The 14,976-nt window shown below is 36.0% G+C and overlaps 1 protein-coding gene across 1 annotated transcript; it reads right to left on the bottom strand.

Annotated features, from left to right (window-relative positions):
* Positions 1–576: 576 nt before the first annotated feature.
* LOC115991993 (chromatin assembly factor 1 subunit FAS1-like) lies at positions 577–8,935 on the bottom strand. The gene is made up of 12 exons (XM_031116020.1): positions 8,251–8,935; positions 7,134–7,233; positions 6,788–6,935; positions 6,548–6,671; positions 5,788–6,134; positions 5,381–5,698; positions 4,489–4,570; positions 4,232–4,372; positions 2,700–3,107; positions 2,355–2,492; positions 1,054–1,099; positions 577–963 (listed from the first exon to the last, which is right to left on the bottom strand). The coding sequence occupies exons 1-12, from the start codon at positions 8,686–8,688 to the stop codon at positions 830–832; spliced, it is 2,424 nt and encodes an 807-aa protein (XP_030971880.1). The 5' UTR covers positions 8,689–8,935; the 3' UTR covers positions 577–829.
* Between the last annotated feature and the right edge of the window lie 6,041 nt (positions 8,936–14,976).

A 14,976-nucleotide genomic window follows, 5' to 3' on the forward strand; every position in this document is an offset into this window, starting at 1 on the left:
ACACAACCTTAATCTCTGCAGTTAGTTTGGTCCAAATTTTGACCCATCATTAGGCTCGCTTGTGTATCTAATATCTTTTCTTTGGGGCTCCTTTCTTGACTTTTACTGCAATTAGACCACTTCATCACCTAGTAAATGCCACCCATGACCCATTCGACAAATACAAATATTTCACCACCACGCACTCTTGACGCAATAGTCACTCTACAAGTATAAGTGATTGTAAGATGTGAAAAGATAAGGGCCAAAATTCAAGTCTCCAAAAAGAAGTTTCACACACATATACACTTAAATTATACTAAACTAAAATTTCTATCTTGTATTATAAAAGATTAAAATATTTCTTAGTAAAATTTATTTCAAGGAAAAACACTCTTAAAAATTAATGCAACAAATGAGAGTTGCTTTGCTAATCCAGTTTTCAGAAGCGAACGCATGCCACAACCATACTATGGCACTAATGAGAGTTGCACGGCTAATATCACCAATGAACCCCATGACCATACTATGGCACCGATCAAAGGATGCAGCTAGCTTGTAAATATTGCAAAATGGCTCGAATAAACATTTCCTGAATTCAGTCTAATTAACGTAAGCTTTTTCTGGCCCTTGGTCCACTTTGTACTTGTGCAAACAAAGCACTTGAAAAGAATGTTTTGCAAAACAAATTCCTTCTAATTCATGTGTCTAAAACAAAAATGGTCACAATTCAGTATACAAAAGGATCAGGAGATTGATAAAATACATGAACATGGGCAAGAGGGAGAAAATTGTGAGGGAAACTAAACAAAAGCAAGGATGCTACAGATGATTATATGTGCAACTGTTCTTATTGGTCAGTGAAACTTGGCTTCAAAGATGGCTGAGGTGAGGTTTCATTGGGGTTAATATTTCTACCAGCAGGCGGCAAACACCTTTTTGAGAAAAATGTAGCTATACTTTTCGTCCTCCCACCACCCTTTTCTGGGAATGAAAAAAAGAAAACTGACTTAATCTCAGAGAAATATATCCTAAGATAAATTTAAGAAAATCCAGATCAGTGTGCATATATACCTGGCGAAATCGACATGCCAAGTTTGTTGAGAATTTCTTTCTTGACCTGCATCACAAGATATCATAAATTAAGAAAACTTGTTTTCAGCAACTTTAGACTGCGTCATGGACCTATATTTTCAAAACTGGTAAGCAGCATCTTCAATGATATACCATGTAGTGACATCATGAAGAAGCATATCCTAAGGGGCAAACAAAGGAATCAGGGAGCAGACCCAAATGTGAAAGCTTAAGAATTTAAGCCCTCTCTAGGGCAGAAGGTGGTTAAATGGGTGAATTGTACTATTAGGTGTAACTAATCGGAAACCCGTGTGATGCGCAAGAAAATTTTGTCTAAAAGTATGTTGGTCTCAAGATTTGCATAAAAAGTATAATTAAATTATATTGGTCTCAAACTGAAACAATAAATACCATTGTTTTAAAAACCGGACCAAACCAGACCGGCCGGTTCAACTGAGAACCAGGAGCCAATCCAGTCCGGTAAAAACCCCTAAAATTGGTGAAAACGGTCAAACCAGGTTGAACCGGGAATTTTGAAAAAAAGGGTTCGGCTCTCGGTTCAGTTTTTAAAACCATGACTTTCAAGTTTCATCAATACGTGGGGGAGGAGAGTTTGTAAGTGGGTTAGCTTTCATCTACACATGGGAAATGACCATGCTTAGGTCATAATATGTAAGGGAATAAGTGGGCTTGGGCTTTTCATAAAGTTTGGTCTGATTTGGCCTAATTTTCAACAGCAGCCCGTCTTTTAGATGATAGTAAAAATAAGTTAACCTGATCTTTTGGGTAACAGTAAAAAAATTTAATGAGAAAAGACTAAAGAGGCTAAATGCAAATTAGAGCGCCAAATAACAAGACCTCATGCTCTCTCACATGATGTTTCTGCTTATATATATATATATATATATGCATGTATGTATATATATATATATATATGCATGTATGTATATATATATTGATTAGGATGACCCGTCAAGGAGAAGCACATCAAAAAGGGCATGATGCATATATTAAGAAGTTTGTATGTAATTGAATCCTTTCTTTCCCTCTTCATTTTTTTGGGCACATGTCTAGCTTTACTTTTAACATCGGATCAGTTCATCCAAATTTCCAACCATTCCCTAATGTCCATAGTGCCACAAGAAAGTTTGGAGTTTGGCCATTCCCTCTCTAATAGTGTGTATATATTTATAATCCAAATAATTTTCCAAAATCTCCATTTTCATAATTCTTTACTAATGCCTAAAGAAATGCATGCACACAGGTATCCTAGCCCTCACCATTCAGAAAGAGTCACTGACCTGCCAACGATTATCAACAAAATCCGATATTTCCCGCACTCTATTTTTTAACACAGACTTTGAGGCAGCAGGGAACTTCTGCTGCAAAGATTCTATAACCTTATTGATACCCTGTGGGGATGACTGAATTGCAGACACCTGAGGGGAATCAAAAAAGGCAGGCTGCTGTTAGTAGCCAAAGATTGTATGCCATAATGCCATAACAATAAAATCAATCGCAGAAACAAAACATTGCAATAATCCTACTCCCTCCTGACATTTCATAGTATCAATAAGAGCAGGAAAAAAAAACATTTTTCTCAAGAACTTCTAGCTTTTACATCTAGAATGAAATGCACAACTTACAACTGTAGGCAAGTCTGTGTCTGGAATGTTATTCACAGTTGAGACCAGTGTGGTACTGCTCTTGCCACTTGATAGGCAAGCTTCTTGATCCTCATCTTCCATGTTTTCAATTGATATCTCTACACTATCAGGGAAAATACACATACTCAGAGCTTGCAAACACATCTGCTCCAGTTTAGGAGGACCAATAAGATCTTCTGCCATTAAGAGAGCAGACTTCTCATGCATCAAATTTAATACAATCAAGGGCTGGTTTCTCCGAAGAGCTTGCTCTGTCAAATTGTTTAGATATTTTTGCTGTCGAAGCAATGTGCAGAACTCCCCACTCTTTGAGTCTTCCTTACAACTAGGAGAGCTTCTTGCCTCCTCAACTACGACATCAGTTTCCATTCTGTCAACTTGTACTCCCTGCAGCACAAATCAAGCAATTTTTTGTTAAAATAGTATATATACATATGGAGAGAGAGAGAGAGTATTTGAAATGGCTTTGATATATTGTGAAAGGACAGATGCTAGAGATAGTCTTTTAGGTGGCTTGTGTGGAATGCGCTCAAGATTTTTGAACTTATGGCTAGATATTAGTCCCTTGGGATCAGTAAACAAAGAGTGAATTCCTAGTGACAATCCCAGACAATCCCAGTTGTGATCTATTCTTTCATTCCATTTCATCTTTCAAAATTTTAAAGCCATCAAATATTTATATCTTTATTATCTACAAACAAACTGTCAGTCTCAGCAAAGTTACAGAAAATTTTTACTGCAAACATGCAAAGACCTTTTGAGACCCTAATAGAGTAAACTAGACAGGTTTCAAATATGTCCATGAAGCTACTACTTAAATGTACTTCAATGAGTACCACATTCTCATTACTCAAGTATCAAACAGCTAAGACATTCTATTATCTTCTTGGGACCTCATACTTAATGAAAAACATTATACAGGTTGACTATTAGTTTGCATTTCTAAAAACTATTTTGATGTCTTAGTACTTCTGCCAGGAAAACACTTTTATATTGATATTATAAGAAAGAGGTGACATTCATTTGAAATGAGCACTTAGTCAGAACAAATAGGAAAAAGGAGTTTTCCATAATGTCGTTTTAATCAATGCAGATGGTCTAAAAAGAGGTGAACTCCAATTCAACTTCTCTAAGAAGGATTAAGGAAATGTGAAAACGCAAAAGATGTAGCAACTTAATTTAAAATATTTTGCAAGCCCTTTTCATTGTACTTGTAGTATGAACCAGTAAAATCACTACCAATGCATAAGGGAAAGAACTGTCATAACTTCAAAATAAGTGAGCAATTTGGGACATAAGCTTTGTCATTTTGAGTGTAAGTAAATTTTTCAACTAGTATATCATGTTAACAAAGCCACTAAAGCAATGTATGGATCATCCACAAAACTGTACATTAACTATATACCAATACAAACATTACTTTTACTTTTTTTTCCTTGGAAGGGGAAGAAGAGAGTGCCTATCATCAGGCATAAGGCGAAATCCAGCTTCTCAGCTGTCAGAAGTCATACCTCATTTTCCGAGAGATAACCATCAGGTACAAAAAAGCCATCTTCACTTTCCTCTTCATCATCAACTCTTGAACATCCTTCCTCTAAAGTTTCCTCCTCTTCATCTTTATCACAATCTGAAAGACTTTCTCCAGGATCCTCCTGGACAATGATGATGTCAGTTTTGAACTTCATATTTAGAATATTGATTAATTTAATGATTTCCATGAAAGAAAGAAAACTGGATTCACTTTTACTAAAGATAACTCAGATAATACCTCCTCCCATTCATCGTCACTATCAATGTCATACTCCACATCTGGGTCCTTCTTAAAAGGATGGCGCGGGCCAACAACATGACTGAAGATGCATTAAAGCACATAAAATCAATGCCAAATTCCAGTTAAACCTTACAGCAATAAATGTCAATTGTTCCTTCATTAGAGACCATACATTTCATAGATACAAAACAAAACTGCAAGCTAGACCACAGATACTAATATCAGACATACTCAGAAGATGCTACAATTAAATTTCCAACACTTGCATTGAAGGCAGTTAAAAATAAAAATCCAATCTGACATAAAAATTACTTAGACTAGGAGCACATGAGTAATGACTCTATTCTAGAGACAACACTAATGCACAAATTTTGGAAGAGCACAAATACTTAAGCTCATTCATTGTCTTGTTCAATCATACATTATACATGCATACACTGAAAACAGAGAACGAACACCGTGACTTGAATCTCCTAACTGCATGATTAATGAATTCTTAACCACAACTTATATAATCACATTGAAAAGTTCAAATCCTTAAAATAGTTCAAAGGGCTTAGTTAAGAATTTTATGGTCCAACTCATTGAAACTTATTTAATTTGCTTTTAAAATTGATTTGTTTACAACCACTCCACATCATTCTGTGGATATAGAAATGTTGCTGAAGCTGAAGCCCCACATGTCCAATTAAACTACAAAAGGAAATCCAAACAAAAAACCAAGCATATAAAGCACAGAAGAGCTAAAAGATAGTTGGATTCTTCAAGAATGATTTTGTTAGATTTACTGCTTTAAAACACACTATGTTAAATAATCCAATAAGATCTAGCTTAGCCTCACAGAACAGACGACAAATTCAAAATCATAAGTCATAACACAGGAGCTCACCTTTTTTTATGCCAAATACCATAAAATGCAGGTCTATGGCTCTTAGCAAACTGCAACAACTGCTTCTTCTGGTTAAACTTCTTGACATCAGGGAGAGAACTATCTGTAGCTTGGGAAAATCTATCATCAGAAATCTGTTCTCCCCATCCATCTGCAAGCTTATCTATGTTCAAGTCATCATCACGAGCCACCACTCTATTAGCTGAGAGCTTAAGTTCCTTAAATAGTTCAGTCTTAGGCTTCTGACGTATTCCCCAATGTTGTTTTCTGTTTGAACGTATAGAGTGACCTAAGCAATGCCAGGAAGACAAGTGTACCCTGCACAGTGTAACAAATTTCAAATTACAAGAGTTTTGAGATAAACATGGCCTACAAAATTAAACAGTACAATAAAGGAGGAAACCTACTTCCAAACATCGTCTACACCAATCTCATCATTTGTTGAAAGAGCACAGTCCATTGACACAGTAACTGCATCAGGCATTTTTTCACTCTTTTTACTTGTTGAATCACATGTAGCTATTTTAGTTGAAGATTGGCCATTGTTACACATAGGGCTAGTTTTGCTTTTTTTAAGAAAACGTTCCATGATTGAAGCCTGCTTTTGTATAGAAAGTTGCTTTTTCAATTCAGCTTCTTCCTTTTCTCGACGCCGCTGATCCCTCTCAGCTTCCTCTTGCTGCTTCCGTAACTGTTTCCTCATTTCAGACTCTTCCTTTTCACGGCGCTTTTCGTCTTTTTCAGCCTCCTTTTCCTGAGATATTTAAATGATTCAAAGAAACATGAATAAGAAGCAGAGAAAGTTATCAACGGTTAAGTCAGCAATATCTACCTTAATTATATATGGGGAATGATATCAGTATATTAGGAATGGGATAAACTTATACAGTTAGATTTATATATCATATTCAACTCAATCCATGAAATAGAACCTCGCATGCTGTTTGCAAACAAATGAAAATCTTGTTCTGCACATGAAATTAATATCTATGAGAAATTTTTCCTTGTTTATTTGTTTTGCAGTTTAGTAAACTTACAGGAGCAATTATATGATTTACAATACCTTATCCCAGTAAAATTCCCCTACAACAGAAGCTACAGGCCTACAGCCATGACTAAATGACATTTAACAGAACCAAAAAAAAAAAAAAAAAAAACAACACTTACATTTTGTAATTTTTCCTTTTGAAGTTCACGTTCCATTCTTTTCTTCTCTTTTTCAACATCTCTATTATTTCTCTCCATGTCTTTAATTCGCATTTTGCCTTCTCGCTTTGCTTCCTTTTCAGCCCTACAACAGCAGATTTAGCCAGGAAAAAAATCATTTAAAAAGAATATTTAAAAAAAAAAAACATTTAAAAAATAAATTAAAGCACCAGATCTCATAGATCCAGTGCAGATACGTACATGTCTGCCCCATTTTTCTGTAACAGCTTATCCATATATGAACGAATATCTGCTTCCTTATGCACTTTACCAAGCTTTTCAACTGCCTTTGCCAGGTCGTGTTTGTAACTCTTATTGCTTTCTGACTTTTGTAATGTTGTCATCATTGCTGAAATATGCCACAGACTACATTAGAGCACCAAACAAACTTAGGTGTGCATAAAAAATTACTAGAAAACCTTAAAAGAATACCAAAGTTTTGCTTTACATCTGCACATATCAGTAAAAATTATTGCCCTAAGCCACTATATAGGCCCCTCTCTTATAAATCAAGCCATCAAACCATACATCTAAGGAATCATATTACCAGAAACAGCAGTAATCCTCTCATGGATCTTTTTTCGACAAGTGCGGCGAAGATTCAATTCTGCACGTATTGCTTTTGGAATCAACTTCATATCCCTTGTCTATGCAATAATATAATATATATATAAAAAAAAAAAAAAAAAAATCAATTAATAGACCTGTAGAGATTACATACAGCTAATGAAAGCAAAGTGATTTACAATCAACAAAGTATAATGTGCTATATAGACATTGCAAATAGGCAAACAGTAAGTAATGCAATCTCCCATAAAATTTGCTGTAAGTGATGAGAAATAACATGGCATGTCGGAACACAAGAAAGACTCGGTACACACAAGAAAGACTCTGTACACACAAAAAAGTCAGTACATTGCAAAGAAAGTAATAATTTGAATCATTAATAAGCCAACAAACTGAGCACACTGCAAAGCACGTAAAAAAAAAATTAGAGTTATCAAGTAAGCACTGCAAATCAAAGCGAAAACAAAGCTCAGAATAGCTCGAAAAACAAAACAGCTGATAGCAAATATGTCAAATTTCCAATAAAAGTCCAGACAAATTGCTGTTCCCCATTTGATGTAATGTCTTAAAGAACAAGAACGACACAAAATGAATAAAAATCATTGATACTGAGAAGAGATTAATGAAACATTGAAACTATTCCCCTTCCAACACCAAATTAGATATACCCACATACATTAATTGAACATAACACAGTTTAAGCATATCCATAGTCTCAAAAAGATTCACATAAACATCAATAATTGAAACAGATATAAAATCTATTGCAAAAACTCAGAAAGCAAAATCAAACAAGACCCATCACCATATCCGAAATAACTAACAATCACATTAAATAAATAAAGCAAAAAATGTACCACATCCAACACATAACCATCGATAAAAAATAAACAGATTCATATTCAATTGCAAAAAAAAAAAAAAAAACCCAGAATCGAGAATCAAGCACAAATGAACCTCATAAACCCATCACCCAAATAAACAAATAAAAAATAAAAACTGCAGAAACCACCCATTTCACAAAAGAAATATAGAACTTGAGAAAAAGCAATAATCAAAATCAAATTAAGATTTCAGAAAAATGGAAAACCCATTACCTCCCAACACCAAAGACAAGTCTGAGACTGATCCTCAAGCACATCAGCCTCCACATTAGGCACTCCATACATCACTCTCTGCCCAACCTTTAACACACTATTCTTCACATTCGCCGCACTCATTCCATCTTTCAACTTTTGATGAATCTCCTCCACAAGCTTCGACAAAGGAAGCTCAGACTCTTCCATCAACACCGCCACAGTGCTGGAACTACTACTACACATTCCCACATCGAAAAAAACCTTCTTCTCCTTCATTTCCTTGTAGTACTTAAGCAAGCCATCAAGCTCCAACCTTAGATCCTCCATTTGAGCCGCTTTTTCTTCTGGTTTCAGAGTCTCTGGACACACTCTCTTTCGCTTCTGGGTCTTTCTGGGGACATCAGAGCCGTCCATTTTTGGGTCTTCATCAACGTCGATTGTCATTACCATTTCCATATGATATCAGAGACAAGATTCAGACGACGGCGTTTTTGAGAAATGGGGTTTCAGGCTTCAAGTTTCAATAAGGAGTAGTGGGAGTTTGCTTTTGCTCTCAGATTTATTTATTTTTTTAAAACCTCACACAATCTCACAAACACAAAAGACCATGTTTGGTTCACCTTTTTTTCCTTTTTCTTTTTGAGGTTAGACAGTGTGAAAAATGGTTAATACTTGATGATAGTCTTTTCTTTTCTCTTTTTTTTATGATAGTCTATTTGAAATATATAAAACAAATTTATAAAAGTAATTTATTATTAATAATAAATTATTTTGTAGATGATGATTTTCCCTCCAAGATATTTGGTTTTTTTTTTTTTTTTTTTGGGGTGTGGAAAATTAAAAAGAGACATTTCTAAGTATTTGATAATAACCTGAAACTGATTTAATTATTTTTATAAAAAAAAATACAATTTAATTGTTTTGTGTTTTGGGTGATTCCCGCCGAGAACCATAAGAGGCTGATTTTGGCTCCAAAATTAATTTTGTGCGCTCTTTTATGGAGCTTCGTTTCGCGCGCCTTTATTTTCTTTCCTTTTTTTGGGTTTGCTATCCTCACCACTCTGTTTTGGTGGAATTTGTGAAGGATACGAGATGGGACACGTGTCAATATGGGAATTGTGTTCGTTTAAGATGGGTTTCGATATGCTGATTTCACCAAGAAAATAAAAACAAAAAACTCACGCATTGCTCTTTTGATCAATATAGTGTGTGACATATGTCGGTAAAGATTGCTGGGATGTGTCTGTTCTAGGAGAAATGTTAGGTTTATAATATTTTTACAATATTTTTATAATAAATTTTAGGTATTATTATTTGTAGGTAAAAAAAAATGATGTTAGTGATGAACCCAAATTATAACTAGTAATAGCCTATGACTTAAATATTTTTGTAAAAATATTGTAAACATACCATTATTTTTGTTTTAGTTTAACAATAAAAATATGATATTACTTTGGTTCTTCTATTATTTAAACTAGTATATAACTCGTGCTTGCAGACTACCTCAAGAGAGGGTGGGAGATTTCCTTTATTAAAACGAAAGCCTATAAAGGAGTTTAAAGCAAATCTTGTAGTCTCATAAGCTACAAAATTACAAGTCCTCTAGACCCAACAAAATTTAACAGATATAAAACAAGAAGATAAACAATGGATATTACTGATAGTTGTGCTTGTAAGTCATTCAAGGATATGCTCTGAACATGTTATGGCATCAAAGCAATTTTTTGCATCTCCTTCAAAGATGACAGAGCTCCATCGTTCTTGGATAGCTAGGTGCACTGCCCACAGGAGGGCTTCAGCTTCCGCTTGCACAAGGGTACAGATTTGATGCCTTTTACCTATATGTAAATAACTTCACCGTGATGGTCCCTTGCTACGACAGCTAAAGCGGACCTTGAGCTATTTAGGACAACATCTACATTAATTTTGACCTAATCTTGAGGTGGAGGAGTCCATGTTGCTGTGATTTGCACCAATGAGGGTTGAATGGCCAGAGAAAAAACCTTTTTCTTATTTCAAGGAATTTTTCTTGGACATTTTGCCTGGCTTTGACGGGGTTTGCTTTGCCCTCCTAAAACAACATGAGATTCCTAGACTTCCATATTTCATCAATGATTATGGCCATGTTAAGGGAGATGGTCCACTGCACCTGTGCAGGCAAAGGGGAATTTGGTGGAGACATAATCAGCTTTATAATGTCTTCATTGGAGTTTAGGAGAAAGTCATTGTGGGCGCAAAGTGCTTGGAAGGGAGTACGCCTCGACTGAGTAGACCTGGGCAGAGAAAAGAAATGGAGTCACCACCTAGTTTAGGTTGAGGAACCACATATGTAGTGCACTTACGTGGAAGAACTAATCTTACTACCAGAGTATGGGTTCGGAATTTAGGTATGGAAATGGGAAGGTGTTAAGCACCCAACCCCACCCGACCCGTAAGTCGGCTTCCACTCATTGTGTTTTACGTTTTAATCTCATTAAAGGCATGTTCAATATTGCATTTTAACTCACACACACTAACATTAATCTAACAATCAACATGGCATCAATCATCCCAAAAACCCTAACATACATTTATGATGGTAAATCACATCAATCCTAACATACATCTATCATGCATATCATCATATCACAAACCCTAGCATATTCCTATCAATACATTTCATCTCATATTTCATCTAAGGTAGCAAACAAACAAGCATACATTACAAAGGCAGAAACATAAGCATGTGGAAATCAAGCAATCATGTTATCTTATCCAAGACAAACTTAGGTTACACATCCAATGTATACCATATTCATCATATCCATAACCAAATGCATGTTCATGTGAATGCATAACTTACCTCACTTACCTTACTGCGCCACAGCACCTATGCATCAATGCATGGACATATGAATGCATGTTCATGGCAAAGCAAAGAAAACATAAAAAGGGAACCCTAATTAAACATGTTAAAGGCAAACAAACAAATAAACAGAGAAATAGAAACATATACATATGAAAATAAGCTAGAACAGAGACATATTAGACATAAAATAAAGAAACAGAAGCAGAAAAGGCCAAACTAGGGTTTCTAGGCTTGAGTACGCATACGCATACATAAGGCCTGCGTATGTAGCCCAGCTATATACATATGCATACTTCAAGTATGCGTATGCAAGAAGCATACGTACACATACACGCCCAAAACCCTAACCCATAAACAACAAGAACAAAAACATAGTGGAAATTTAAAACGAGAAATCTAACAACCTAACATGCTTTAACCGATAAACAAAGAAAAACTAAGCTAAGCAGACATATTATAACATAAATAAACAAGAAAAACAAAGAAAACACAAAGATTGAAACAAGAAAAGGCAAAGAAACGAAAAAGAAAGTTTAGAACTTATACCTCAAAAACGAAAGCTCTTTTGCTTGATTTTGATCGTTCCCCTAAGTCAAATCTATTCACAACTAAACAAAATTGATTAGTAAACTTCAAAAATCAAAGATCAAGACCAGAAAAGGTCTTAATTAGAAGAAAATTGTCTTGAGGATGTTTTGTGAAAAACTCCCTCTTTAATTCACTATTTCTAGTGAATCTTAGGTTTTTCCTTAGGATTTTCTGTGTGTCTTTAAAAGGTTCCATGTATGGTTTTTTATATTGAGAAAATGGGGGTTTGGAACGGCTCCCAGACGATGTAAGATTCATTCCAAACCTCAGCTTTAATGCAGAAAACTTACCTTTCATAGTTTCTAGAACCTTAGCATGCATATGCATTCACAAAGTTTGCATACGCAGGTTTGGAGCATACGTATGCATACACATGTCTACGTACGCATGCCTTAGGGTTTTTCGTGGCTTTTATTTTCCAAAAATAGTTTTATTTGGCTCATAAAAGAGTTATATTTTTCATAAAAAATTTTCTCAAGTCAATTTTAATCTGATCATGCCCTAAACCAACCTTGGGCTTTAGAATTTTACCATCATTGGGGAATGGGGGCCCGAGTCGTAAGGAGTACAAAATGTGGTATCTACAGATGCCCCTCTTTTGATTCGTGAGCTCCGCTGAAGGAATCAAAAGAATAAGAGATAAAACATTTTGTTTTGACATATGGCTCAGGCCTAACCATGGCACATAACATGCATACATAGGGCAGGGTGCGACTCCAAAGAGTTGCGTGGGATTCGTATGTCCGAATTCCCACATTTGTTGCTAGGGAAACGAGCAATAGCAGCTTCACTATCCCAGAACCTATTTTGCCAATTGCAAGGAAAAGGCGAATGACTCACTATCCTAGAGTTACCAAAAAAGAAAAACAAACATGGCCAACGATTGTAACTATCAACCAAACAAATAAGGTGCTCTTATGAGCTTAAAAGGATACATATATGTGGTATCCATCTGGAGCTCTTGCCTCAAATTTCTTCGGGTGGCTTGCACCTCTTGTCTTCCATCTCTATTTTTATTTGTTTTGGTGAGGCTCATGCCTTGGGATGACCTTGGTCTCTATTCTATCTCTACATTTTCTATTGTGTCTGCATATTCAATTCCCTCAAGATATGTGCATGAATTCTAGCTTGTATAAGGTCTATGCTTGCATATTCAATTCTCTCAAGATATGTGCACAAGTTCTATATTCTTCTATTCTGACTGGTATGGAGCTTGTGCCTGCATGTTCAATTCCCTCAGGATATGTGCACAAGTTCTATACTTTCTCTTCTGACTTGTATAGGATTTGTTCCTGCATATTCAATTCCCAGAGGATATGTGCACAAATGGCCTTGGTGTTCTGACTTACGAGGAAGTCCTTGGTGAAAGATCCACTAGGGAGAATGATTTGTTGAGGAGTGTATTGGTGACCCACGGAGGAGCCTTCTGGGTAATTTCAACTTACAAAAAAGTCTTTGATGGTGTGTAGTCCACTGGGGAAAGTCTCCTTGTAATGCATGGCTCCTAGTACGTGACTAACCAACTACACAGATCCCAGTATGCGACTTCAATCACCAACTAGAGAAGGTTGTTGGCTACAAAATTCTCCAGTTCATCCAAACGATGAAGAACAAGAAGATGCTTGGTCACAAAACCCTACAGTGTACAAACACAGTAACTTCTACATAAGAACGATGAACTAGGGCAAATTCTGTCTACAATCACAATTTGCTTGAACAAACTTTACTCAACACTTGTGTAACTTGTTCCACCTTTGATGGCCCTTAAAATAATCCTTTTATATATCTAGGGTTGTGAGAAAAGAAAACCTAAACACATAATCACGGATTAGAGTCAAAACATAACTGAAAATCTGTTTTTCTTAAACCTCGACAGATACCCTATCTATCGAGCTGCTGTCGAGCCACGGGGTTAGAACAACTCTTCAAACTCGATAGATGGCTAGGTGTCGAGCTTTAATGACAAGCACTTTTCAAATTTGAATCTTGGACAGACTTGCATGATTTTAACACTTGATCTTGAAAAAAGGTTTCTTAAACTATTAAACACATCCTAGATCTATCCAAATACAAGTAAAGTGTATTTTGTCACAGGATTAGTCAATTATATAAAATAGTGACATATGTCCTAACAATCTCCCCTTTTGGCAATTTGTGACAAAACCACAACAAACAAATGAACATATGAGAGAAGTCATAAATCACTCAACTCATACTCACTTGTTAAATACAATAAAATCTATCTTAACACAAACTCCTAAAAACTTTGCAAGAAGAGAGTTTATGGCAAGTAGACTTTGACAACTTGTATTTCTGAAACACTTTAAACAAAACTCATTAAGGCATCTTTGTGTGAAACAGAAATAATAGATTGCATACAAGTAATAAGAAGCACGTGCATAAAGAGAGAAAAGAAACAACACATTTAAGGGTAGGTGAAAGGAACATACATCAACATATAAAGAATATAAGTACAATGTATGTCGATAATGGTCACAAGACCCATATACAAGATATAAATATATCTAAAGTAGAGAAAAGAAAAAGATACAAGTAATCCTCACTACATCCCTTAGATATCAACATTCCCCCTAACAAAAAGGTTCTATACTAACTCTCCCCCTAAGTATGACTACTCTCATATCCAAAACTACTCCTCCTTTTTGTCATGAGTGACAAAGGGTAAAAGTATTAATTAGACATCTCATCTGTACCAGAGGAGCTAGCATCTCCATCATCATCATCCTCAGAAGCAATAGCATCATCAGCATCATCATCCTCATCCTCAGAAGCCGTTGGAGGAAGTGAAGGAGAAGCCTCAGGAGCAAAGCCACCCATGACCACCTGCCATCCTGCAATACGGCTGACACGAATGTTCACCTGATACAACTTACTAAAGAGTGTATCAAGGCGAGCATCCATGTGTTGAAGCTGCGTCATGATGTCTCTAAGAGTCACATCGCCCGTAGAAGAGGAGGGAGCGAATGTGGATGGAGCAGATTGGGATGGAATTGAACGGGAGGGAGGAGCTGCTGACCATCATTGCCTCGACTTAAATTGCGCCTTGATCCGTTTAACGGTAGCGGCATCTATGGCACACATATAGGAAAAATGGTCAGATGCTGGAAAAGGAATAGAAAAATGGTGTAAGATCCTCGTGATAGCGAAAGGAAAGATGAGCTTAACACGGGACGCCGTATCCCTATAGACATCTAAGATAGAAATAATAAAATGAGAAGGAAAATCTATAGAAAGATACTCAAGAAGGGACAGCAAAAATCGAGCACGAGGCTTTGTGATAGAGTTAT

Source organism: Quercus lobata, chromosome 1, assembly GCF_001633185.2.
Source record: "Quercus lobata isolate SW786 chromosome 1, ValleyOak3.0 Primary Assembly, whole genome shotgun sequence".
Lineage (NCBI taxonomy): Eukaryota > Viridiplantae > Streptophyta > Magnoliopsida > Fagales > Fagaceae > Quercus > Quercus lobata.

What these genes read in the sequence shown, in the direction of transcription:
- LOC115991993 (XM_031116020.1), bottom strand. Translation starts at nt 8,688, where the DNA reads ATGGAAATGGTAATGACAATCGACGTTGATGAAGACCCAAAAATGGAC. An exon ending in GGTATTTGGCATAAAAAAAG is followed by an intron (nt 4,571 to 5,380) that starts GTGAGCTCCTGT and finishes ATGCATCTTCAG; the next exon opens with TCATGTTGTTGGCCCGCGCC. An exon ending in TGGCATGTCGATTTCGCCAG is followed by an intron (nt 964 to 1,053) that starts GTATATATGCAC and finishes TTTCATTCCCAG; the next exon opens with AAAAGGGTGGTGGGAGGACG.